The following is a 27,537-nucleotide window of genomic DNA, read 5'->3' as shown; positions in this document are numbered from 1 at the left end:
TTGCCACGAGCTTCCCGGGTGGCGCTAGTCATAAAGAATCCACTTGCTAATGCAGGAGATGTAAGAGACAGGAGTTCAGTCCTAGGGTCAGGAAGATCCCTTGGAAATGGCAGCCCACTCCAGTATTCTTGCCTTGAGAATCCCATGGACGGAGGAGCCTGGTGGGCTACAGTTCATGGGGTAGCAATCGGACACAACTGAGGCGACTTAGCTTGCATGCATAAGGCTGCCATTATGTACCCACTGCTCCTAGTAAGGAGGCTGCAGGCTTATTTCTCCCGAGAGCCTGTGGAAGCGCCAGCGACAGGGTTCCTCCGGTCCTGGCTCACCAAGCCTGTCCTCACTCAAGCAGATACCCTCGGGGGTTGCCACTTGCTCCAGTCCTCCAGACCTCTTCCTTTTATCCCTCCTGTGCTCATCATCTGTAAATGTTATATCTTCTGCCTCTAACTCTGACCCCGCTTCCTGCAGCCAAGACACAACTAATTAACTACACAACAGGCTCTCAAACCGAGAAAGGCAACCTTCCTTTAAAAAAATTGTGGTCAGTAAACAATCCTGATCATGTTCTGCCTTTGATCTCCCCTTCCCTGCTGTCCTCCCCTCCACCCAGCCGGGGCTACAGCTCACAGAGAAATGGTCACAGCACCCGTAACAGACCGGGGTGGGGCGGGGGTGGGGGGACTATTTCATACACTGTGGTACAGCTGGCAGGAAGAGAGGGGTAATTACGTTGCATCTTGGAGCCACCGGCAATGAATTTCTGCATAAAGGACTAGATTTGCCGTGTATTATTTACGCCAGCATCAATTTTCCCAGCTGGCTCTATTGACTGTGCAAATTCTTCCCTGTTTATGGGCAAGGCCATGGTTCAGCACCTCGGCTTACTCTACCGTGGAGGGGCCAACAGGGCACCATGCATGTTAAACAGGCGGCTGGATTCACCGCGGCCAGGTCACATCTTCCCTTCCTGTTAGTTTCTATCCCTGGCACTGCAGTGAGCTCCCGGCCTCACCTGGGCACGGTGAGGCATGCAGGTGTCTGAAACCAAACCGACGAGGGAAAGAGGAACAGGGGTTCTCTGGGTCCTCACTCGGGGAAACTGAAAAGCCACCCTCTGGGGGAAAACAGATGGCTCTGCAGCTCAGTGAATTTCTTTTGTATTATTATGTTTTTAAGAGCAGGATCTAGATAAGGAAGAGTTTTGGCACTAGTAGTAAAGAATCCACCTGCCAACGCAAGAGATGCCAAGAGACATGGGTTCAATTTCTAGGTTGGGAAGATCCCCTGGAGGAGGAAATAGCAACCTGCTCCAGTATTCTTGCCTGGAGAATTCCACGGATGGAGGAGCCTGGTGGGCTACAGTCCATGGGGTTGCAAAGAGTCAGACACAATTGAGCATACAACACGTGTTGCATTTACAAGGTTACTTCCACCCAGTAAGTCAAAGACAGAGTTAGGGGGAAAGGAGCCCCATCTTACAGATGGAAAAACAGAGGCAGAGAAAAACAAAAAGAAGAAGGGAAACAAAGGTAAGCCAGAGGCCCCAAGCTCAGTCACTGTGTCAGCATGGAGGGTAGGACGGTGATGTACAGGGTTAATCCGTCCTCTTAATCCACCAGAGTGCCTCTTCAGATATGCCCAAGTCCATGAATCTGGCTCCTGCTGGAAACACACGTGGTAGAAATAAGGGAAGAAAACCGGGTACCAGCATGAATTTCTGGGTCCTTCCACAACAGCATCCTCTCTTGCCAGTAGCACTGTGTTTCCGGAGAAAGGAGCTGAGGGCTGAGATGGCTTCCCAGCAAGAGAGGGTCTCTAGCGTCCCAGGGGCTGCCGGCAGCGAGCAGCAGGCACTACCCTGCAGGTGAGTTGGGGGCCTTGCGGCCTGTCCCTTCCCCCATCAACAGCACCATCACGTGTGATCTCCCTGGAACACTGGGCTCTGCTCCTAGTGTCCTTTGTGATCTCCCTGGAACGCTGGGGTCCCCAAGCTCCCTAAGTCCACCGTCTCCTGGCAACCTGTTGGCTGGAAGAAGACAGGAGGGAAGTGTGAGTGTTTGAGCTGAGCAGCCCACGTGGGTAGCTTCTTTGGCTGCAGGGTCTCAGCCTTGAGGAATTCACAGACATCTGCAGGCACGGAAGCCACCCTCAAGGGCCTGGATTCCTGGCTTTCCCCTGGGACTGGCTTACCAGACGGGGGGATTTGGTCAGACACACCACGCGCCAGCTGCCCAGAGATCCTGAGCTTTGGGTGCTGTCCAGGAGAAGCCGGGTGCTGGGCACAAAGCTCCAGGAGCGTCCCAGGGCAGGTTTCAGCTGCCCGCTGTCCCTGTCTCGGGTCATATGATTGGTCACCTGCGGCAGAAAGAACCAAAGGCTTATAGACTCATAATGCTGGTACAGAGGACATTTGCTCCTATGGCTTCATTTTACAGATGGGAAAGCTGAGGCCAGGTACAAGGAAACGACTTCCCCAAGGCTCCATGACTTATCACCAGTCTGGAGTCAGGACCCTGGGCTCCTGACTTGCACAGAGCTCTTGCCACTAAACCACGATTCCGGGACTTCCCTGGTGGTCAGCGGTTAAGATGTGGGTTTGATTCCTGCTCCGGAAAGATTCCATATGATGTGGAGCAACTAATGCCTGCATCACAACTACTGAGCCTGTGCCTGAGAGCCTGTGCTCCACAATGAGAGAAGCCATGCAGCGAGAAGCCTGCACGATGCATCGAAGAGTAGCCCCCACTCGCCACAACTAGAGAAAGCCCTGCCCAGCAACAAAGACCCAGTGCGGCCCCCCACCCCAAATATGCAGCCGCTGAAAGTAGCACTCTTAAAGAATCTACTAAAAGATTCAAGAAAGGGTGTCCTTTTTTAAAAATTAAAAAAAACACAAGATTACAATTTAGTTGGAAAGTTGATTAAAAGTATATGTATATAGGCAGAGAAAAAAGATTCAATGAAGGTATATATAAAAAAAAACTAATATGGTCTCTGTGGATGTGAAGATTGATTACAAACTGGACACATATTTAACTATTTTTTACCTTCTTCTATGAGAAGCATGAAGACTTTCAAAAAATTACTCCATAAGCAGAAAAAGTTACTCTAAAAGCAAAAAAGATCCTGGAAAAGGATCTGGAAAGCTCTGGAAAAGGCAAGAGCTTCATAGAAAGGGACAGAAACCAAATCAGTGGTTGTCTGAGGCTGGGGGATCTTTCTGGGGTGATTGAAATATTCTGTATCTTGATCTCACCAGATACGACTGTTATCAAACCTCAAACAAAGAGAAGTTACTCTGTGTGAATTACACCTCAATAAACCTGACTTAAAGAAAGTAAAAAGAAAAACAAGACTGTCCCTGGGCTCCCCTGGTGGTTCAGTGGCTAAGACTGTGCATTCCCAATGCAGGGGGCTCAGGCTCAATCCCTGGTTGCGGAACTAGTCCAGCATGCCGCAACTAAAGATTCTGCATGCTGCCACCAAGTCCCAGCGCAGCCAAATAATTAATTTTTTAGAAGTGTTAAAAATAACATTGCCTGATCCCCTGGCTATTTATGTGTCTGATCCCCTCACAGTCTGGCACTCTAGATGACCCACAGAAGTTGGGCTATGACCCTTTCCCAAAGGGTCACTCTGGGGGTTCAGAAGCTGCTGTTTTAAGGAAATAGAGAGCACCTGGAAAGAACCTCCCCACTTGGTGAAGTCCAGGGACCAGAGAGAAGGCTAGCATGGCTGGCCAAGCCCACTTCCTCACCAGCACTGCCACACTGAGGTCCCGGGCCAAGGTCTTCAGCTCTCGGGCCAGCTGCATCATCAAGGCCAAGCCTGGAGGAGAAAAAGCCAACAGGGTGGGCAGCGGGGCATCGGGGACCGGGCTGGCCCAAGACGGGACTCCAGAGCCGGCAGGCAAGATCACGACCCTCCACCCTGCGCTCTGCCACACCACTCACCTTCCCTCTGCTGACCTCCCAGAAGTGGGGCGACCACCGCTGCGACCGAGTCCACAACCACCACCTTCAGAGTCCCGGAAGAACTGCTGACCTTGGGGGAGTGATGGGAAGCAGATGCCACCAACCAGTTGGCCTCCAGGGGGCACCCATTACCAGACAAACCTGCTCCTCTATCAAAAACTGGTAGGAAATAACCTCTCCCACCCCAAATATAGCTGCCCCTCCATGATGGAACTCGAGCAATGCCTTTCCCCCCCACCCTCATGTGTATGTATAACAGATTATACTGAAGACTTGGGCTTCCCTTGTGGCTCAGCTGGTAAAAAATCCACCTGCAGTGCAGGAGACCTGGGTTTGATCCCTGGGTTGGGAAGATCCCCTGGAGAAGGGAAAGGCTACCCCACTCTAGTATTCTGGCCTGGAGAATTCCACTGACTGTATAGTCCGTGGAGTTGCAAAGAGTCAGACACGATTGAGTGACTTTTACTTGCACTTTCACTGAAGACTTGGATGGACCGAGAGAGTTTAAATCTCAGGATATCAGATACTCTAATTACATTTGAGAAATTCCTGCTCAGATCCTATGGTCCCTGATCAGAAAATTTTTTCTTTTCTGTTTTTTAAAAGACTTTTTTGACGTCAACCCTTTTTAAACTCTTTATTGAGTTTCTTACAATACTGCTTCTGGTTTATGTTTTAGTTTTTTGGCCCCGAGGCATTGAGATCTTAGCTCCTCGATCAGGAATTGAACCCGCACCCCCTGCATTGGAAGGTGAAGTCTTAACCACTGGACCAGGGGAGCCCCAGATGTCATGTCACTCTTTTGATTAGGCTTCATTATATGTCAAACGGAATGCACTGCCAGCCCATGATCACATTGTTACACAGGACAACCTGTTGCATTTTGCTCTCACACGTATGCTGTCTTGCAGGAGCAAGCGGCCTTGCTGTGAACTGCCTATGGAAAGCACCACATGGCAGGAATAGTGGGCAGCTTTGAGGACTTGAAGACGGCTTCTGCCAACAACCAGCTGCCAGCAAGAAGCTGAAACCTCTAGGAAATGAATTCTGCCAACAACCTGAATGAACTTCTAAGTGGTTCTTCCCCAGCTGAGCCTACAGATAAGAGCACAGCCCACCTACCACCTTCATCACAACCTAATGAGACCCTAAGCAGAGGACCAGGCCAAGTTGTGCCCAGACTTCTGACCTACAGAAATTAAAATAATAAATACATGTTGTTTTAAGTCATAGTTTGCAGTAACTTGTTATGCAATAATAGAATACATATCATCTAACAGTGCTACTGTTAAAAAAAAAAAAGTCTTTTGTCCTGGGAGTTGAGAGGTTTGAGTTATAAGCTTTGATCTTAATGTTAAAAAAAAAAATTTTTTTTTGGCCATGAGTTATGTGGGATCTTAGTTCCCCAACCTGGGATCAAACTTGTGCCCCTTGGAATGGAAGTGCAGAGTCTTAACCACTGGACCACCAGGGAAGTCCCTAAGCTTTGTTCTTATCCTAAATATGTGGTGACTGTGGGCAGCTCACTGAATGTCTCTGGCACCCCCTTTGCTCGATCCCAACAAGAGGGTTGGATTAGGTCAGGACTACTTCATGTCTCAACACATGGGGAGGCATAACCTGCTATGATTCCTATGCCAAGTATTCGTTCAACCATTATATGGTCTAAAGTTTGTTAAAACGATTTATGTTACATACAACCCGAGGTATGCCCACGGGAACATCATATGCTTTGGGGTGAGAGGTAAAGTTTAAGATAAATTAAACTAGTCTCTCTAAGGCTTCTCCCAAATGTAAAGGTATAAATATCATGCACCATATCCTATCCAAGCACCCATCAGGTATATCAGGGTACCAACGCAAATGCCATTCCTAACCTCTCTCCCTTGTCAACAGGACTCTGAATGTGTTCAAGCACTGGGCAGAAAATCTGACATCAGGGAAGGTGCGCCCAACCTCTGGACTAGGACATAAAAAAAACATAACTCGGTTCTTGCCAGTTAGGTGTAAAGGGAACTGGGAAGTGTAATGGTGGGTTCTAGAGAAAGAGGTACAGAAAAGGGGCATATATCACTACCCTGGATATGGATGTGTGAAGACGTGCTGCTTGGAGCCATGGCAGCCACTCTGCAATCATGAGGGGGAAAAGCCAGAGAATCAGGCACACCAACCTACAGCCCTGATATTATGGGTGTGCCAACCTCCAGACTTATGTGAGATAATTAAACGTCCTCAAGGTTCAAGTGTCTGTCAGATAGATGCTATTAATTTGCAGCTGAATGGACCCAGTTGGAATGTAGAGATGAACAGGACCGATCCTTGCACTCAAGGAAGGGGCTTACTCTTTAGTGGGGAAGATGGGCATGTGAACGAGAAGGCAAAGAATTGAGGAAGGAAAGAATTAAACATCCAGAAATCCCATCCTGGGAATGGCGGGCACAGCTAGAGTCACCAGATTGCACACCTGCCCACACGCAGACAGCATAGGTGAGCTGTGGGGAGCAGGGAAGGCAGAAGATCAGGCTCACCTGCTGGGACACAGCGCCTCGCAGGTCCTGCAGCACGTCCAGCATCTGGAAGATGTCAAACGCACGCACCACCTGGATCCTCTGGAGAGCTCCTGCCTGAAGGGGCAGGAGAGAGAAGGGAGGGCCTTGGAGAAGAGGAGCCGGGGGTCGCGCAAGATGAAGAGGGATTTTGAGGTTGAGAGAGAAGAGGCACTTAGACACAAGGACTCAGGTACAGATGGCAGTGGGCTTTGTCTGCTGGGCTGGTTCGCAACATGCTGGCTGCCTGGGTGCTGAGCTGCAGAGCCAAGTCAGAGCTCTGTGGGAAGGAGTGGCAGTGACCAGTGTGCCTGCCCTGGGCAAGATATGGGGGAGAAACACAGAGGCTGGGCGTGTGTCTGCCCTGAATGAGGGGATGCCACGGATTGGGTTTCTAGGAAGGATCGTTGTGGGTAGCATCCAACTGGGATGACGTCATAAAGGGGAGGCTTTACAATACAGGAAGCATTGGTGGAACAGCAAGTTTTAAAGCCAGAAATGACCAGTCACCCAAATGGTCCAAATTCTTGCCGTGTTAGATAATGGGGTCTTATGGTGTCAGAACCTCCAAGGAACCCAGGCTTCCTGCCATTTACCTGCTCCTCCTCATCCGGGGTCCTGGCCTGAAGCAGCTGGAGAATGCGGGAGGCCGTGAGCCCTCCATTGGAATCAATGTAGAGGACGTTCTGCTGCAGGCCATGGGCCACGTGTGCTGCCACACAAAGACATACCTGAGTAGAGACGGGTCATTGGGTGAACCTGAGCTCTCAAGAAGGGCCCAGAATGGGAGTCCCCCACCAAATCTCATTCAGATCCCAGAGGCACGGATGGGCCCCGAGACGTGAGTTCAAGTCCCACTCCTAACCACCCGTCTTCTCTCTTCCAAGCTCTGAAATCACAGGATGCTGGCAGAAGCTTCCCCAGAGATGCAGGACTATGCATCCACCTCCCCCAACCCTCCTGGCTGCTGGCTGCAGGTATACCTGGGTTTTGCCGCTACCCGGGGCGCCTACAATTTCAGTCACTTCTCCAGTGTAGAGACCAGCATCTAGCAGTTTGTCCAGGCTGATGGCAGAAGAGGAGGGAAGAGCATCAACCGAAGGGATTGGAGGGGAGGGAGCAGAGGAGGGGAGGAAGAACAGCAAGACATTCCTTCCAAGCATTGTTCTGTCCAGAGACGTTCTGACATCTCTGGCCAGGAGGCTCCTCCTTGTGGAGTCTCCTTTGGGGAAAGCCAGCATGGCCGAGTGTTTCCCCTCTGGCTCCTCATCCTTTCACTCTTGCCTTAAAGATCACCTCTGGGTAATCACTTCTCTCCAGAGGTCTCTTCGCTGCCCCATTTAATGGTTCTTCTCTCAATCTCCATCGCAGCCCCTTCTGAGTTCCCTCGATAGCACTGCCCATAGTTTGTCATGGTTTAAAACTCTGAAATAATTACAGATTCACAGGAAGTTGCAAAACAAACAAACATGTAGTGAGGTCCCGTGTACCCTTCAGCTGGTGTTCACTAATGGTAGCATCTTTTACTCTAAGATGGTTTGTTCTCCATCTTAGTGCAACAGCGAAAAACAACACTGGTGGCGTCCACAGAGCTGCAGCTCCATTCCTTCCACGTGTGTCCGTGTGCACAGTTCTCTGCCGTTTCATCCCACGTGTGGGTTTATGGAACCACTGCAATCAAGACAGAGCATTTCCATCTCTGCAGGGCTCCCTGTGCCACCCTTTTATAACCACATTCATCCCTAAATCCCTAGCCAGCCCCTGGCAACTGCTTAATCTGTTCTCCATTATCATCATGTTATTTCAAGAATGTTGACTTCCCTGTAGGTCCAGTGGTCGAGTCTCTGTGCTCCCAATGCAGGGGGCACAGGTTCAATATCTGGTCAGGGAACTAAGACCTCGCGTGGCGTGGCCAAAAAACAATTTCTAAAGAGACCCAAGCATGAATATTTCTTAAGCTTCCCAAATGATTCTAATGAGCAGCCTGGGCTAAACCACAGGTCTGGACTCTACAATCAAGAATCAATCGCATTCCTGGCCATGAGGATCTCCATAAGGAATTCCCAAATCCACCTTGACATGGCCAGACCCCCCGCCGCCACCACCACCACCTGCCTTATGGAACAGAAGTACAAGTGAGCCTAACCCTGTCTTGAACACAAGTGCTGTCTCCACCTTCCCCCCAAACTGGCTTTCGTTCATTCTTTCAGTCACTCATTCAAACATCGCCTGAATGTCTCACATTTCCTATAGGCCTTTTTCTAAAACAAGGGGGAGGCAGAGATGAACAAGACACAGCTCTGGTCTTCAAGGAACCACCCTTCTCCCCCGGTCCATACAGCTGCTTCCAAGGCTCGCTGCCTGCTCTCCCACTTGTAAAGATGCCCCCAGCACTACAGGCCGTGAGAAGACCTACTGCAGAGGGACTTCCCTGGTGGCCCAGTGGTTAAGACTCCTTGCTTCCAAGGCAGGAGGCTCAGGTTCAATCCTTGGTTAGGGAACTAAGATCCCACATGCCAAGTGGCCTGACCAAAAAAAAAAAAAGGCCGATTAAAAAATCAGAGAAACCTGCTTCATTTGGGTTAACCAGCATTTCGTGAGCTGTTGACTACAGAACTCCCCTCCACTCCCGTGTCAGAGTTAATACCCATCAGGTGTCCAAAGACCACTGTGACAAAGGCTAGAAGCCTAGGGGTCATCTTTGATTCGCCACTTTTGTATCCCCCAGCAGGAAGGCTTACAGCATTTCTTCAATATGCCTCCTGCTGTCGCCCGCCCCAGATCTGCTCACAACACCCTCCCCTGCTGTATCCTCCTGGGCCTCTCCTGCCAGCCTCCGCAGCCCCATCTGCCCCGCCCACCTCCACCCGTGCCTGTAACTCTACTTTCACGACACAGCCTCCTGCCTGGAGGGAGCAACAGGGCAGACGCCTTAGAGCTGAGTTCTTAGGCTTAACAGTGTGACAGGTGTGACCTCAAGGGCCTGGTCTGCCACTTACTCACTGCAGGATCTTTTTTCTTTCCCTTTGGCTGTGCCACCCCGCTTGCGGGATCTTAGTTTCCGAACCAGGGATTAAACTATAGTGGAAGCACAGGAGTCCTAACCAGTGGACCACCTGGGAAATCCCTAGCTGGGGGATCTTGAGCAAGTCTCTTAACCTGAGTCCCAGTTTCCCTATCTACAGGATGATGGCTTTCATTTCTTTTTAAAGATTTTTTGATGTGAATGAACCATCTTTAAAGTCTCTACTGAATTTGCTACAATGTTGCTTCTGCTTTATGTTTCAGTTTCTTGGCAGCAAGGCATGTGTGATCTTAGCTCCCCATCCAGGGATTGAACCTGCGCCCCCTGCACTGGAAGGTGAGGTCTTAACCACTGGACTGCCAGCGAGGCCCCAGGATGGTGATTTTCATCGCAACAGGCTCACTGTAGTTGTCAAAGTGGTAGCCCCTCAGTCATGTCCGCCTCTTTGTGACCCCCATGGACTGCAGCCCACCAGGATCCTCTGTCCGTGGGATTTTCCAGGCAAGAATACTGGAGTGGGTTGCCTTTTTCTTCTCCAGGAGCTCTTCCTGACCCAGGGATTGAACCTGCATCTCCTGTGTCTCTTGCACTGCAGGCAGATTCTTCACCCACTGAGCCATCGGGGAAGTAGATGGATAAATGAAGAAGATAAGATAAAGTGAAGATAAATGAAGTGAAGATAAATGAAATAATGTACCTAGAGTAACAGTGCCTGCTGCCTGGTGAGCACTCGAAGAAGGCCCATCCATCCTCACTGCACAGAGCGGTCCTGAACCTCTCTGAGCTCCTCTGCAGTGACCCTTGGTGGCTGCCATCCTGCCAGTTTGCTCCCTGACCGCTCTCTCTGTATATGCTGGTTTTATAAGCTCCCAAAGGCCAGGCCTGCTTCCTGTTAATCACCCCTTCCTTAGCTGCTTGCACACATGCTCACACCTCTCTCGTGCCACCTGCTCTTCTCTACCCAGTGGACCCCAGGTTCCTTAAGTGTGGGGGGCTCACCCATACCCATCTCCGGTACCCCTGCTTGACACTGGCCAGTGCTGTGAGGGCTCAGGATGACAGACCTGAGCCCTCAACCCAGGGAAAGCAAGCACTGTGCTGTGTGAACCCCGCCAAGACAGTGTGTTATGGAAACAGCGAGGGCCAAACCGATCCAAAGACCTTTGTGGTGGCAGAGTTCTTTATCAAATTCCACACAAACAGGCCAGGGAAGAAGTCAGACTCCCTTGGCCAGAAGCTACCTGTTTTCTTCCAACTCTTTTCTCTCTCCAAACACGGCAGAAGGAAACTACTCTCGCCCCCTCCTGCTACAGTGTACAAGGAATGAACCACGTTCAGGAACAAGTACCCCAGGGCTGGAGCCCCACCACTGCCCCTGGCTCCCCTTGTGCTAAACTCAAGTGGGGTCAATAATCACGAACTCACAGGATCACGAAGAGATTATACAACCTATTGTATAACCTTGTTGTTGTTCGGTTGTCCAGTTGCATCCGACTCTTTGCGACCCCATGGACTGCAGCATGCCAGGCCTTCCTGTCCTTCACCGTCTCCAGAAGTTTGCCCAAGTTCATGTTCATTGCATCTGTGATGTCATCCGACCATCTCGTCCTCTGATGCCCTCTTTTCCTTCTGCCCTCAACCTTTCCCAGAATCAGGGACTTTTCCAATGAGTCAAGTGTTTGCATCAGATGACCAAAATACAGGACTTCCAGCTTCAGCATCGGTCCCTCTAATGAGTATTCAGGGTTGATTTCCCTTAAGATTGACTGGTTTGATCTCCTTGCTGTCCACGGGACTTTCAGAGTCTTCTCCAGCACCGTAGTTTGAAGACATCAATTCTTCGGTGCTCCACTGTATAACCTACTACGTGTCAATGGCTGGTACTTAACCTAGTCCTGCCGCACTCTCTTGCCCCGTCCACCCTTAAGTGGACAGGGAGGTAGGGCCAGAGAAGAGTTGCTCTGATTTGCTGAATAATAATGAAATACTGACATCTTGTGTTTCAGTGGTTCTCAACCAGCATAGATTTTGCCCCCAGCCCACCCAGGGGTCACAGCTGGAGATATTTTTGACTAACAGACAAGGGTTCTCCCCTCGGTGCTACTGGCATCTAGCAGGCAGAGGCCAGGGAAGCTGCCGAACGACCTACTAAACACGCAACACAGGTTTCCCCCCACCCCAATAATTCTGCATCCCCCAAAGTTAGGAGTTATGAGAAACGTTCTTACAGGGTAAGAGAACTCAGAAGTCCTGACCATCCTTAGCACTGTCTGAAAGAGCCTGCTGGCTGCAGACTCTAGCATCGAAAGCCCAGCGAGAGGCAGTCAGGTGGCCCTGCCTCTGACTTTGTCCCGCACGTACACACACAAACCTCCCAATGCCAGTGGACAGGATGGCCGTGGAGGTCTTCAGTTCCTCGTAGAGATCCGCGCCATTGAAGGGGAAAGCTGAGAACTGAGCCAGCAGCACCCGTCTCAGGGCGACCAGGGCCTGCGGAAGGGGCGGGGCAGCTCAGGACCCAGGCTGCAGCAGCCCAAAAGTGTTCGGCAACGACCCGTCAAAGGAGGGGGCCTCCCAGGGTCTCCGACGCCGCCGTTATCAATCTTTAGGAACCCCTCTGCTCGGGGATGGGCATTTAGAGACACCCAGGTGTGGAGCGTGGAGACGGTCAGCTCACCTTGTAAGACAGGCCACATTTCTGGGCGACCTCCTCCAGGTCTGCACAAACCAGGTCCACCACTGAAAACGAAACACGTGGGGTTGATGGGCAGGGAGGGAGGCCCGGGACGTCCCGCACTTGACTTTCCCGCGCCCGGGCGTACTGGCGGAGCCGTGGGACACGGCGCGGTGCCGGGCACACCCGGTGGGGGTATGGGGGGGTTCTACCCTCCCAGGGGCGTGCCTCGCCCACGTCCACGTTTCCGGGCTCCCCGGGGGCGCAGGAGGGAGGGGAAGGGCCCCTCCGGTGTGCCGGGGCCGGCCGTGTGGCCGTGTGTGGCGCGCGCCCGCGGTCACCTGTCTTGATCCCGCGGCTCTGCAAGAGCTGGACCATGTCCTGGGTGAGGCCCGGGCACAGTCCCGCCCGGAGCACGCCCATGTTCCCTGGGGGCCTGGGGCCACTCGTCCTGGAAGCATCCGCGGGGCCCTCTCCAGTCGTCCCCCACCCCACTCCCGGCGCCCTTTTCTGGACGGGCGAGGAATGCGGGAGGCAGCGACCGTGCAGAGAAAGCGGACCCTTCGAGAGCTCGGGCGCCCAGGGGCCAGCCCGCCCCGGCCGCGCCGCGGCTTCCGGCTTCCAGGCGTCAGGACTCGGCCTGCGGCGCCACCTGCCGGCTGCGGCGCGACGCGCGGGCCGGGCGGTCGGGGCGGAGACAGCTAGGGCTGCACGGAGCCAGGCTCCCAGCGCAGAGGTCAACGCGCCTGGCTCGGACGCTCGGCGCCCGCGTGCGCCTCCTCCTTCTCCTGGGCCACGCCCACCCGGTGCAGCTTTCGGTTCTGAACGCTGGGCCAGAACGTTCGATCAGATCGACCATCTCTACGCCCAGGGACCTACCTGTTAGCGAAGGAAGGCAGTAAAGAGTAAATCGAATAAATCAGATAATTACCGAGATTATGATGGCTGCTAAAAAGCAGCAGAGCACAGAGAGGGCAATCTGCTTCTCTAGTTTCCAAATAAAAGAATTTTTACGTATACAACGATAAAACCCCCGAGTGTATAGAAAAACACACGAATTTCAAACGTCCTTGGCTGGACCTCATCCTCTGGAAGAAAGAAAACTTTACAGGATTAGCTCCGCACAGTCTAGTAAGGTGGTGGTGGTGGTGGTGTAGTCGCTAAAGTCGGGTCCGACTCTTGCGACACCATGGACTTGCGAGCCGGCTGGGCTCTTCTGTCCATGGGATTCTCCAGGCAAGAATACTGGAGTGGGTTGCCATCTCTTTCTCCATATAGTGAGGTAGGTGCTATGTTTATCCCTGTTTTACAGATGAGCAAAATGAGGCTTGGAGGTGAAATCATTTGCCAAAGGCTTCACAGCCTATGAAGCTGTGGGCAGAGCTGGGCTGAAGAGCTTTTGCACCCACCCAGGTGCAAAGCCATTGCTGTTTTAACAGCTGCCGGGCTCCTCACCCCCACAAAGTCGTGTGTATGTTTTCCTCCCTGTGACATGGTTTCCCTGGGAACAGAAGCAGCCTCTGGCCCATTTCTGGATGCCTCTGCACCACCCACCATGGTCACTCAATATCTGAAGACACTTGAAGTGGAGGTGGGACAGAATTTAGAATTCCAGCAGTAAAACCTGGGTGTGTGGGCGCTCTGAACTCCATGAGCCATCCCAGCTTTCCCTGTGCCCACACTGCCTCCAGTGTCTGGATATGAAATCTCAGAATTCTATCGGCGAGGTGTCCCACTCCCAGGGATCCAGTCCATCCAGTACTGCCTGCCTCCCTCCATGCCCAGGTGCCACTGTTTCACCATCCACCTCCTCCTTCCCAGGGCAGATCGGAAGGGCACAGGTGCTGAGCATTTTGAGATCTTCAGAGAAGAGCAGGGCCGCTGTAACCACAGAGCCTTAGCCCGAGCGATGTCGTCAACTATTCTGGGGCTCTGCCCGCTCCTGATGTTGGCCCTGGGCTGCAGCAGCCCCCGGTCAGGGGGGAGGGTAGCCCCTAATTGTTACACTCTGTGATAATTATGAAGTCAGCTCATCGCACCCCATCCCACCGCAACTAAGGCTGTGTCTGCTGCCTCCAGTTTCTCTCTGCTTCCTGTCAGCTTGGTTGTCCTGCATGGTGCCGGCTGCGGTCCCAAACAAACTCAATGGCATCAGAGACATTCTACAAAGTGGGAGATGGGGAGGAGGCCATGCTGAAGAAGGAAACCCTCAATGTCTTGAATGCACTTGATCAAATGTCGAAGCCCTTTCCAAACCCCAAGTCAATGAACAGGACCGTCACGACCAAAAGCCTCCCACTTTCCTCAAGGGGCAGTTTGGTGAACTTCTTAGAGGAGGATGCCATCAATCTACCGTAAGACATGAGTCTGGTCCTTTTTTGCTTTCTAAGGCCAGAGCTGGATGGGCGGAGGAGTTGGCGAGAAGGGGAGTGGGGCGCAGGGAAGAGGGTATTGAAGAGGTGCCACTTCCTTGACTTATCACAGTCGAGACTCCCAGGGAAGAGCACATAAGAGGTTGCCTATGGATTCCTGACCCCAAATCAGTTCTTGGAGGCATGCTGGCCTTCAGCTCCGGGAAGCCTTCTGGGATTAGCTGGAGATGGGTTGGCAGTGCTCATCATCCTGTTTGGTCCTCACCATGAAGCCCCTCTCCTCTCGCCATGGTTCCTTTGCTCATCCTCCCTATGGTGCCTTCACCTGCCTGGTTATGTCCTCCCCCCAACCCCCAGGAACCTGCCTGCCTTCAGACTGAGGTCTGTGTTCCTCCTCAGTGATCACGGGTTTCCTTCACTTCATTTCACAAAACTCTTTGGGCACCTACAAGGTACCTGGTCCAAGGTTAAGTTCTGGGAATGCAGAGCTGGAAAGCAGTTTCTACCTTCAAGGAATTCCCAGCCTGGGGTGTGTGTGTGTGTGTGTGTGTGTGGTAGTTGGGGGTAGGGGGCTGTCAGACAAGAATTGAGGCTATTACAGCATGGTCTGTGCTATGACAGGGACAACTGGAGGAAATAGGGAATTTAGTATAGTGTGGGAGGGGGTGAAGTTAAGGGAGGTTTCGTGGAGGAGGTGACTCTCAGAGGAAGGGAAGGAGTTAGCCAGTGGAGGGACAGAGGGGTGGGTTGACGTGGGCTGAGGGAACTGTCTGTTGGGAAGTTTCACGGGTATGTGACCTATGCAATTAAACACAGCCTGACATTTGGAAGGACCCTGCTTAGTTTAATGGTTGGATGTTACTGTTTTGAAGGTCTTAATAATTTCTGAATAAGGGACCCCACAAATTATGTAGCTGGTCCTGATGACGTGAAAGGGGATACAGTGGTCACTCCCTTAGGTACCTGTCAGTAAACAGGTATGGCTAAAGTGGCGGATGCAGGTGGGAAACTTCCTGGTATGAGAAAGTCTTAGACTGGGAACCAAGTTTTAATCCAAGTTCTACCACTTAGATATGTGACCATAAACAAGTTCATTAAGGTCCGGGACCCTTGGTCCCCCATGTGTAAAACGAGACCAACAGCATCCAGCAGGGCTGCTGTGACAATCACAAGGAGTTTTTCTCCAGCATATAGCCCAATGCCTGGCTGCCCCTTCAGCACTGGTGTTTCCAACAAGTAAATCTTCAATAGAGATTCCTTGGGGCTTCCCGGGTGTTACAGTAGCTAAGACTCCATACTCCCAATGCAGAGGGGCCTGGGTGTGATCCCTGGCTGGGAAACTAGATCCCACATGCCACAATAAGAGTCTGCAAGCTGCAATTAAAGACCCCACATGCTGCAACTAAGACCTGGTGCTGCCAAATAAATAATTTAAAAAAATAATTTAAAAAGTAATATAGAGATTCCTAAGAGTTGACTCATTGGAAAAGACTCTGATGCTGGGAGGGATTGTGGGCAGGAGGAGAAGAGGACGACAGAGGATGAGATGGCTGGATGGCATCACCAACTCGATGGACATGAGTTTGAGTGAACTCCGGGAGTTGGTGATGGACAGGGAGGCCTGGCGTGCTGCGATTCATGGAGTCGCAAAGAGTCGGACACGACTGAGCAACTGAACTGAACTGAAGGACAGTTTATGGACTTCCCAAGTGGCACCAGTGGTAAAGAACCCACTTGCTAATGCACAAGACATTAAGATTCATGTTCAATCTCTGGGTTGGGAAGATCCCTCAAGAAGGACATGGCAACCCACTCTAGTATTCTTGACCAGAGAATCCTATGGAGAAAGGAGCCTGGTGGGCTATAGTCCTTAGAGTCACAGCGTTGGACACGACTGAAGCAACTTAGCACATAGCACAGGACAATCTATAGTATAACTGACATCCATACCCAGACTCTTCAGCTTACAAAGGGCCTTGGAGGGAGAGTCATCTATTTCAAGTGTCCACCAAGGGCTAGCATAGGAGGTTTGGGCTGATCAGGATTTCGCAGGAGGAGGCTGATAGGGCTGGGGCTCAGGGAGGAAAATTTTGGCCTTGATCAATCAACCTCGAAGCTGGAGGCTGGCTTGGTGTGAGGGATCTAGGGGTATGTGTGGGTCACTGGATCTGGCTAGAGCGGCCGGGGGAGGTGGGGAAGGAAGCAGGGGAGGGGAGCCAGAAAGCACCAGGGGCAGACAGGAGCTGTGTAGCATGGAGCCCGGGAGATCTGGCTTCTGGTTCCAGCTCTGCCATCGACTACCAAGGTGACCTCAGTCAAGGTGCTTGGTGTCCACAGGCCCTATGGCCGCTTTCTCTAGACAGGGCTCTTCCAACTGAGGGCTGTGACCTATGAATGTGTCAGGAACTCATCCTAGTTGATGGAGACTAGTATTATAAAAATGAACTAAATAGAATTTAAACTCCAGAGTACATCACACAGAATAAGTACGGGTTTAGGAAACCAGTTAGTACTGGTTTGTGAAACATTTTAGTTATGTGTGTGTGTGTGTGTGTGTGTGTGTGTGTGTGTGTGTGTGTGTATACTGGGGTTTCCCAGGTGGTGCTAGTGGTAAAGAACCCGCCTGCCAATGCAGAAGACATAAGAAACTCAGGTTCAATCTCTGGATCGGGAAGATGCCCTGGAGAGGGCATGGTGATCCAATCCAGTATTCTTGCCTGGAGAATCCCATGGACAGAGCATCCTGGCAGGCTACAGTCCATGGGGTTACATACACGCTTGTGCTAGCTTGTCAAGAAATATGTATTTCTTACTTTCAGTTCAGTTGCTCAGTTGTGTCCGACTCTTTGCAACCCCATGGACTGCAGCATGCCAGGCCTCCCTGTCCATTACCAACTTTCGGAGTTTACCCAAACTCATGTCCATTGAGTCCGTGATGCCGTCCAACCATCTCATCCTCTGTCGTCCCCTTCTTCCACCTTCAATCTTTCCCAGCATCAGGGTCTTTTCAAATAAGTCAGTTCTTTGCATCATGTGGCCAAAGTATTGGAGTTTCAGCTTCCACATCAGTTCTTCCAATGAACACCCAGGACTGATCTCCTTTAGGATGGACTGGTTGGATCTCCTTGCAGTCCCAGGGACTCTCAAGAGTCTTTTCCAATACCACAGTTCAAAAGCATCAATTCTTCAGCACTCAGCTTTCTTTAGAGTCCAACTCTAACATCCGTACATGACTACTGGAAAAACCATAGCCTTGACTAGATGGACCTTTGTTGGCAAAGTAATGTCTCTGCTTTTTGATGTGCTATCTAGGTTGGTCATAACTTTTCTTCCAAGGAGTAAGCGTCTTTTTATTTCATGGCTTCAGTCACCATCTGCAGTGATTTTGGAGCCCAAAAAATAAAGTTAGCCACTGTTTCCACTGTTTCTTCATCTATTTGCCATAAAGTGATGGGACCAGACACCATGATCTTTGTTTTCTGAATGTTGAGCTTTAAACCAACTTTTTCACTCTCCTCTTTCACTTTCATCAAGAGGCTCTTTAGTTCTTCTTCCCTTTCTGCCATAAGGATGGTGTCATCTGCATATCTGAGGTTATTGATATTCCTGCCGGCAGTCTTGTTTCCAGCTTGTGCTTCATCCAGCCCAGAATTTTGCATGATGCACTCTGCATATAAGTTAAATAAGCAGGGTGACAATATACAGCCTGGACGTACTCCTTTTCCTATTTGGAACCAGTCTGTTGTTCCATGCCTAGTTCTAACTGTTGCTTCCTGACCTGCATACAAATTTCTCAAGAGGCAGGTCAGGTGATCTGGTATTCCCATCTCTTGAAGAATTTTCCATAGTATGTTGTGATCCACACAGTCAAAAGCTTTGGCATAGTCAATAAAGCAGAAATAGATGTTTTTCTGGAACTCTCTTGCTTTTTCGATGATCCAGTAGATGCTGGTAATTTGATTGCTGGTTCCTGTCTTTTCTAAAACCAGCTTGAACATCTGGAAGTTCACAGTTAACATATTGCTGAAGCCTGGCTTGGAGAATTTTGAGCATCACTTTACTAGCGTGTGAGATGAGTGCAATTGTGTGGTAGTTTGAGCATTCTTTGGCATTGCCTTTCTTTGGGATTGGAATGAAAACTGACCTTTTCCAGTCCTGTGGCTACTGCTGAGTTTTCCAAATTTGCTGACATATTGAGTGCAGCACTTTCACAGCATCATCTTTCAGGATTTGAAATAGCTCAACTGGAATTCCATCACCTCCACTAGCTTTGTTCGTAGTGATGCTTCCTAAGATCCGCTTGACCTCACATTCCAGGATGTCTGGCTCTAGGTGAGTGATAACACCATCATGATTATCTGGGTCATGAAGATCTTTTTTGTACAGTTCTTCTGGGTATTCTTGCCATCTCTTCTTAATATCTTCTGCTTCTGTTAGATCGATACCATTTCTGTCCTTTATTGATCCCAACTTTGCATGAAATGTTCCCTTGGTATCTCTAATTTTCTTGACGAGATCTCTAGTCTTTCCCATTCTGTTGTTTTCCTCTATTTCTTTGCATTGATCACTGAAGAAGGCTTTCTCATCTCTCCTTGCTATTCTTTGGAACTCTGCATTCAAATGGGTATATCTTTCCTTTTCTCCTTTGCTTTTCACTTCTCTTCTTTTCATAGCTATTTGTAAGGCCTCTTCAGACAGCCATTTTGCCTTTTTGCATTTCTTTTTCTTGGGGATGATCTTGCTCCCTGTCTCCTGTACAATGTCATGAACCTCCGGCCATAGTTCATCAGGCACTCTATCAGATCTAGTCCCTTAAATCTATTTCTCACTTCCACTGTATAATCGTTAGGGATTTGATTTAGGTCATACCTGAATGGTCTAGTGGTTTTCCCTACTTTCTTTCATATAAGTCTGAATGTGGCAATAAGGAGTTCATGATCTGAGCCACAGTCAGCTCCCAGTCTTGTTTTTGCTGACTGTATAGAGCCTCTCTGTCTTTGGCTGCAAAGAATATAATCAGTCTGATTTCGGTGTTGACCACCTGGTTATGTCCATGTGTAGAGTCTTCTCTTGTGTTGTTGGAAGAGGGCGTTTGCTATGACCAGTGCTTTCTCTTGGTGGAACTCTCTTAGCCTTTGCCCTGCTTCATTCTGGACTCCAAAGCCAAATTTGCCTGTTACTCCAGGTGTTTCTTGACTTCCTACTTTTGCATTCCAGTCCCCTATAATGAAAAGGACATCTTTTTTGGGTATTAGTTCTAAAAGGTCTTGTAGGTCTTCATAGGACCATTCAACTTCAGCTTCTTCAGCATTACTGGTTGGGGCATAGAATTGGATTACTGTGATATTGAATGGTTTGCCTTGGAGATGAACAGAGATCATTCTGTCATTTTTGAGACTGCATCCAAGTACTGCATTTCGAACTCTTTTGTTGACCATGATGGCTACTCTATTTCTTCTAAGGGATTCTTGCCCGCAGTAGTAGATATAATGGTCATCTGAGTTAAATTCACCCATTCCAGTCCACTTTAGTTCGCTGATTCCTAAGATGTCAACGTTCACTCTTGCCATCTCCTCTTTGATCACTTCCAATTTGCCTTGATTCATGGACCTGACATTCCAGGTTCCTATGCAATATTGTTCTTTACAGCATCAGACCTTGCTTCCATCACCAGTCACATCCACAACTGGGTGTTGTTTTTGCTTTGGCTCCATCCCTTCATTCTTTCTGGAGTTGTTTCTCCACTGATCTCCAGTAGCATATTGGGCACCTACCGACCTGGGGAGTTCGTCTTTCAGTGTTCTATCTTTTTCCCTTTTCATACTGTTCATGGGGTTCTCAAGGCAGGAATACTGAAGTGGTTTGCCATTCCCTTCTCCAGTGGACCACATTTTGTCAGAACTCTCCACCATGGCCCTACATGGCATGGCTCATAGTTTCATTGAGTTAGACAAGGCTGTGGTCCATGTGATTAGATTGGTTTGTTTTCTGTAATGGTTTTCAGTCTGTCTGCCCTCTGATGGAAAAGGATAAGAGGCTTATGAAAGCTTCCTGATGGGATAGACTGACTGAGGGAGATACTGGGTCTTGTTCTGATGGGCGGGGCTGTGCTCAGTAAACCTTTCATCCAATTTTCTGTTGATGGGTAGAGCTGTGTTCCCTCCTTCTTACCTTAGTTCAAGGTAAGAAAAAAAAAAGATTTGAAAGTTAAATTTTTTTGATCCTGTATTTCATCAGCAAAAAATTTTAAAGAGTGGGGAAACATGGGCAAGGTTTTTCTTTGTAACAGCAAAGAATTGGTAACAATACAAATATCCATGTAACAGAACACCCTACAACAGTTAAAATGACTGAACCAGAGCAGATTAATCTAAAAATACAATGTTTTAAGTAAGAAAACGGCAAACTGCAAATGAATATGTACTGAATGATACCATTTATTTATATAAAGTTTAAATTATGCAAAATAATAGCATACGTATCTAACAAACCTATAAAAACACATGGGGAATAAGAAACACAAAATTTTAAATTTACTGCTCAGGCTGCTTCTGAGGGAGAGGATCAGGAGAGGGGTAGGGGAGCAGAGTACACAGGGGGCTTTAGTTACACTGAGACAGCTTTAGTTCTGAGTTGGATAGAAGCTAAATGGAAGCTTAATATAATATCATTTTTTCCAGTTTTATTGAGACACAGTTGACATTTAACATTGCATTAGTTTAAAGTATGCAATATCATTTGATAATTGTATGTATTGTGAAATCATTACCCCAGTAAGCTTAGTTAACATCCATCACCACGCAGTTACAAATTTTTGTGTGTGAGATGAGAGCTTTTAAGACCTAATCTCTTAGGAACTTTCAAATGTACAATCCGATATTGTTCCTTATAGCCACCACTTTGTGCATTGGTTGGGTGGTGGTGGTTTAGTCACTAAGTCATGTCATTTTGTACATTATGTCCCCATGAACTTATTATCCTTGATATCTTGAATGAGTCTGAAATATTTCACAATTTAAAAAAAAAAATTAGAGGACTTCCCTGGTGGCTTAGTGGTAAAGAATCCGCCTGCCAATGCAGGAGACATGGGTTCAATCCCTGGTCCTGGAAGATCCCGCATGGCACGGAGCAGCTAGGCCCATGCACCGCAATTAATGAGCCTGTGCTGTAGAGCCCAGGAGCTGCATCTGCTGAAGCCCGCGCGTCCTAGATCCTGCGCTCTGCAGCAAGAGAAGCCACCGCATCGAGAAGCCAAGCACCGCAACTAAAGAGTAGGCCCTGCTCTCTGCAACTGCAGAAAGCCTGCACGGCAGTGAAGACCCAGCACAGCCGAAAATACGTAAACAAACACTTTTTTAAAATAAAAAAATTATAAAGGAAGAAAAGTTTTTGAGCATTTACCCCAATAAATATATATTTATCTTTGCTGTTAATTTTACATGCTGTATATTAATACATATTGATAACTGTCATAAAAATCTAAGTAAATAAATGCAGTAATTACATATTAAACAACAGTAAATAAATATTTAATAAAACTTATTATTTTTCTTTTAGATACTTTTAGATATTTTTCCATATCCCAGTAGATCGTTATGGTCATTCCCTGGGGTGTTTGCACCCTACCTTGGAGGAAGGACTTGGAGCTTTAGTGGTGTTTCTAAAAATGTGGTTCTCAGAACACTTGCATCAGAGTCATCTGAGGATCTTATGAAAGATGCTTTAGCAGCTTCCCCAATGCCGTCCCAGCTGGGGACCAGGGACCAGGAATGTGCATTTTGCACTAGTGAGTGTCCCGGTGAGTATGACGAACTGCTGCAGAGCAAGAATGTTCTGAGTGGCTCAAAAGCAGTTGAGGGTATTGGTAAGTCCTGCCCAAGGCCTGCCTGCCGCTGGGAGCCTCCAGGCAGCAGGGGCTGGGGCAGCTGCCTCCATCTATCTCCCCTCTCCCCTCCCCCTCCAGGAAGCACATGCCGCTGGAGGATTCCGAATGCAGCTCCGATGACACCAGCATCTCCCCCATGTCATCCACCTTGTTGAATCCCATCAAGTTGGCCGTGACCCAGCCCAACAGCAGCTTCTTTGCGGGCATGCTGGAGGGCGAGCTGAACAAACTCAGCCTTTCCTCGATAGCCAAGAGCACAGAGAAGGGGCACCTGGCCCTCTGCCCCCAGTCTAAGTCCCAGATGGCCCCTGGGGGCCTGCTGGACTTCGACAACCCTGAGGTGGACACAGACACGTCCTCAACGCCCTCGGAGTCCTCTGTGGTCTTGGATGTGCCGGAGGCGCCCTTCGTCTGTGAACACACGGTCAGCGACTCCACAGCTGTGGTGCGTTTCCACCCAGATGCATCTGGCAAAGGCTTGATGCCCTCCCTCCCCCACCCCCACATGCCCGGCATTGAGCTGAGCTCACTGGGGAGTGTGTGGATACCTCCTGCCTGCATCCTGAGCTCTAGTGCATGGGTTAGGAGAGAGGGCGTATCTGTAAAGAACTCCAGCTCAAGCTAGAGAAGGTTCAATGCTGTAGGAAAAGTTCAGACCAAGTGCCACTGGGGATTTGGAAGGAAAGAAACGTTACTTCCAGCTGCAGGAGTAGGCTTTGTTGGCGTTCAGTGACATTTGAGCTGGGACACAGAGGTCAGACTTAAACATCTAGAGACCAGGAAAGGCATTCTGTGCAGGGCTGATGCTAGCAAAGGCTCACATATGGGAGAAAACATCCACGTCCTAATTCGGGGTTGCTCACACTTTCCGGCACCTGCAGATCTGATCATCATGTTACCAAGAAGATTCCTCATTCCTTGAGGTTCTGACATAGTAGGTCTGGGGTGGGGTCTGAGACTCTGCATTGCTAACACATTCCCAGGTGGTGCTGATGGCCCACAGACCACATGCTGAGTAGCATTGTTCTGGATACAGGAAGGGAACAGCAGGAGGGGGTCATTTTCCAGAGGTGCTGTAATGTTAGGTTGCTGCTGCTGCTGCTAAGTCGCATCAGTAGTGTCGGACTCTGTGCGACCCCATAAACAGCAGCCCACCAGGCTTCTCTGTCCCTGGGATTCTTCAGGCAAGAACACTGGAGTGGGTTGCCATTTCCTTCTCCAATGCATGAAAGTGAAAAGTGAAAGTGAAGTTGCTCAGTCGTGTCTGACTCTTAGTAACCGCATGGACTGCAGTCTACCAGGCTCCTCTGTCCATAGGATTTCCCAGGCAAGAGTACTGGAGTGGGGTGCCATTGCCTTCTTCAAATGTTAGGCTACTGTATGGATTTTTCAGTAAGCAAAGAGGACCAGCTCTGTGCAGAGTTTTGTATCAGGTGAGAGATGCGATATGAGTTACATATTGGAAAATACCATCTGGTGGCTCAAACAGTAAAGAATCTGCTTGCAATGCAGGAGACCCGGGTTCGATCCCTGAGTCGGGAAGATCCCCTGGAGAAGGAAATGGCACTCCACTCCAGTACTCTTGCCTGGAAAATCCCATGGATGGAGGAGCCCGGTGGGCTACAGTCCATGGGGTCGCCAAGAGTCAAATATGACTGAGTAACTTCACTTACTTTGGAAGATAAATCTGGAAGGACCATTGTTGGATAGGCCAGTGCAGTGTTTCTCAAAGTGTGGTCCCCAGACCACCAGTAGCATCTGCATCATATGGCACCTTGTTAGAAATTTAAATCCTTGCTTTCCCCACCCTCCTGATCGGGCCTGCTGAATCAAACTGGGCACAGGGGCCAGCGGTCCTTGTTTTAACAAGTCCTCTGGGGTATTCTGATGCACACCAACGTTTGAGAGCCACTAGCCTAGATGGAGGAGACACTGGAAACAGGAGACAAGGCAAGTGACATCAGGGCCAGGAATCTGCAGTGTTAGAAAAGCCCTCTGCAATCCTTAGTCTGGCTTGGCAGCCATGGCTGTAGTACAAAGTGGACTCAGGAGAGACGGGTCTGAACCTTGACTCTGGCACTTTGCTGTGTGGCCATGGGCCGGACACTTCCTCTCTCTGAACTTGTAACCTCATCTGCAGTGAGTGAGGTGGACGAGATGATTGCTAAGGTCCCTTTCAACGGACACACAGTCTATAGAATATGGAGTTGAGGGTACCCCCTGAGGTTGGTGAGGCTGCCCAGGGAGAATGGCTCAGGCTTTGGGCTGGTGGGGCCTCATCTAACGTGGGGTATGCCTACCACCCTCAGCCACACCTGCCTCAGCTCCAGCGGGAGCAGGGATGGGATTGGGGTCTTCTGACCCACATTGCAGAGGGGCTGGTGGGGTGGTAAGGGGAGGCCAGGCCAGGTCTGAGGAAGCCTTGGGGGTTCTCTCCTCCTAGATTTCCTGGACCTACGCCCCTGGCAAGCAGCAGGTCAGTTTCTACCAGGTCCTGTTACAGGAGGTGGTCAGGAAAAACAGCGGCGAGACGCCCAAGGCGAAGAACCGCCCCTGGATCTTCAATAAAATCCTGGGCACCACTGTCAAGCTGATGGAGCTGAAGCCGAACACGAGTTACTGCCTCACGGTCCGCGCAGCTAACACCGCTGGGGTGGGGACGTGGTGCAAGCCCTACAAAGTGAGCCATGGGAGAAGAGGGGCCCAAGGGTCAGGGACCCTAGAGGTTGGGAACATCCTTGTACCCCCAGGACCTCTCCTCCTGCTGGCTTTCCCTCTCCCTGGGCAGATAAGCCTCAGTTACAGGCTGTTCTCCTTGGAGAGGGTTAAGGAGTAAGTCACTTTGGGTTCCCCTGGAAACTGACCTGTTCATTCATCCCTAATGTGTGTCTCTCAAAGCCAGTGGCTTCTGGATTCTTCAACTTAGTTATCAATGATTGTGATGGGTTGGGAAGTCAAGGGCACTGCGGGGAAAAAAAGAGGGAAGAGGCTAACGGGGTACAAAGCAGGGAAGAGCCTGGGGGTGGCAGGGCAGGCCTGAGTAGACACTGCTGAGCTTGGAAACAGCACACAACCGGGGAGAAACAGATGTCAGTGAGTAGGCTGGTAGGGCACTCGGAGACCCCTTCACAGACAGACGAGGGGGTGGCGGTGTGGAAGAGGTGAGGCCAGGGTCAGCTCTGCCAAGGGGTTCTGAGGACTTTTTTTTCTTTCAGTTTGCAACCGTGGCCACTGACTTGAACAGCTTCCCCGAGAACAACCCCATCCAGATTACTGTGCAGCGCAAGGAGCCCCAGCGGAAGACCGTGTCCCTCGGGCTGGAGGACATGCGCAGGCTCGAAGATCTGGAACACCTCTTTCCCTACTAAGGGGGAGGGTCCCAGGAAGCCCCTCACCCACCTTCAGCTTCGGCCCAGGGTCCTCAGCAGTCAGAACCACGAGATATACCACCAGCCCCGAGCCAGGGAACCACTGACCACCCTGCTGGTTCCGGGCCTGGGGCCAAGGTTAGAGGGGAGCTCCACTCACCCGGAGCCTCTGCAGGCCAGGCCAGATCAGCCTCCACTGCCCGTAGCTGCTAGGCTTCCTTCCCCAGATCTGGGCTGGTCCAGGTCCCTCATTAAAACCTGCAGGTCACCCAGCACCCTGAGATTCTGCTTTGTGCCACTGACGGCCTCAGCTGGGCCGCGGACCCTCACCCTTCTGGCTTCTGCCAGGACCAAGAGTCCAGGTGGGTCAGGGGGGCACGGGGTCATGAGATGCCATCGCCCTTTCCCTGTGAGAGAAAGAGACGGTCCCCAAAGACTACAGCGCTCGCCAGGAAAAACAGTGATGCTGGACACAGGCAGTGACAGCCTGCAGTCAGCCCGACCTGAGCCTGGGGGGACATGGGGCAAAGTGCCCAAGCTCTGAGGGGAGGGTTTAATCCCTTCTGTCTCACCTTGGCTCTTCCTGGATGTGATGGCTCAGACAAACCACTTACGCTTCTGGGGCTGAATTTCCTCATCAAAAATACGGGGATGTGGGACTTCCCTGGCAGTCCAGTGGTTAAGACGCTGCGCTTACAATGCAAGGCGTGAGGGTTCAATCCCTGCTGTGTGCCGTGGCCAAAAAAATAAGGTTGGGGGGGGTGGTGGCGACAGCACAGAAACCTGCTTTACTTGGCTTTAGCCAGCATTTCCCAAGCTGTTGACGACAGAATCCCCATCCTCTCCTGTGTGAATTACATTCATCACGTGTCCAAAGAATACTAAGGAAGGCTAGAAACCTGTTTGGCTCTTTGATTCTTCACATCTGTACCCCGCCCTGGGGACGTGGCACAGTCCTTCCAGGCACGGCTGCAGGGTCACTGTGAGGCTCAAGTGAGAGCCCAGCAGCAGAGAGCGTGGCACAGAGTGGGGCCTCAGAGCCTGTCGCCTCCCTTCAGCCCACACGTAGTCCCACTGCAGAGACCAGGCAGGTGGAAGCCGAGAACCAGAGCCAGGCAAGGTGCAAAATCGTAAAAGCACAGATGTGGGTGGGGGAGGGTAAGGAGGACCAAGAAGTCAAAAAAGGCTGTGGCCCCGAGTGCTTTGTACAAGGATGGCTGGAATTCAACCCGGGTAGAGGCACCTGGTCCTGGAAGAAGAGTGGGGGCAAGACCTCGGTCCAAGGTCTCAGCATGTCCTGGTGGGGGTTCCCTTCACCCTGTGAGTCTTTGGGGGGCAGAGAGCCACCCTCCCCATCACACCATCCCCACTTCTGCCTGAGCCTGCACCACCACACAGCCCATTAGGGGGAGCCCTCAGGGACCGCCTCTCTGAACCCAGAGAGCCCAGTGACACTGAATGAGGTCAGGGAAAGCACCCCAGAGCAGCAGGGCTGGCACAAGTCCCCGTGATGGTCACAGCGTCCTCTCTCTGTGCTGTCCAGACCAGGAAGTAGCCTCGAGCTAGTGTGACAACTGCATTTCTAACTGGGCTGAATTCTAGTTCATGCAAACAGCTACACGTGGCTCGTGCTGCCAGAAGGGACAACACAGCCTTAAGAGCCTCCTCTAGCTACTACGAGACAGGCCTC

At 50.5% G+C, this 27,537-nt stretch overlaps 2 protein-coding genes across 2 annotated transcripts; one reads left to right on the top strand and one right to left on the bottom strand.

Annotated features, from left to right (window-relative positions):
- Nucleotides 1-1,394: 1,394 nt before the first annotated feature.
- RAD51D (RAD51 paralog D) lies at nucleotides 1,395-12,842 on the bottom strand. The gene is made up of 10 exons (XM_027517763.1): nucleotides 12,564-12,842; nucleotides 12,226-12,287; nucleotides 11,920-12,038; nucleotides 7,507-7,588; nucleotides 7,120-7,254; nucleotides 6,506-6,601; nucleotides 3,957-4,047; nucleotides 3,761-3,831; nucleotides 2,194-2,358; nucleotides 1,395-2,029 (listed from the first exon to the last, which is right to left on the bottom strand). Exons 1-10 carry the CDS (start codon nucleotides 12,643-12,645, stop codon nucleotides 1,952-1,954), a joined length of 981 nt encoding a protein of 326 aa, XP_027373564.1. The 5' UTR covers nucleotides 12,646-12,842; the 3' UTR covers nucleotides 1,395-1,951.
- Nucleotides 12,843-14,305: 1,463 nt separating this feature from the next.
- On the top strand, nucleotides 14,306-26,116 carry FNDC8 (fibronectin type III domain containing 8). Its single transcript, XM_027518947.1, has 4 exons — nucleotides 14,306-14,576; nucleotides 22,558-22,924; nucleotides 24,923-25,159; nucleotides 25,695-26,116. Exons 1-4 carry the CDS (start codon nucleotides 14,368-14,370, stop codon nucleotides 25,845-25,847), a joined length of 966 nt encoding a protein of 321 aa, XP_027374748.1. The 5' UTR covers nucleotides 14,306-14,367; the 3' UTR covers nucleotides 25,848-26,116.
- The last annotated feature ends 1,421 nt before the right edge of the window (nucleotides 26,117-27,537 follow it).

This window comes from Bos indicus x Bos taurus, chromosome 19 (assembly GCF_003369695.1).
Source record: "Bos indicus x Bos taurus breed Angus x Brahman F1 hybrid chromosome 19, Bos_hybrid_MaternalHap_v2.0, whole genome shotgun sequence".
Taxonomy (NCBI): Eukaryota; Metazoa; Chordata; class Mammalia; order Artiodactyla; family Bovidae; genus Bos; species Bos indicus x Bos taurus.
The sequence above is the reverse complement of the archived record's forward strand: the minus strand, read 5'-3'. Positions and strand labels throughout refer to the sequence as shown.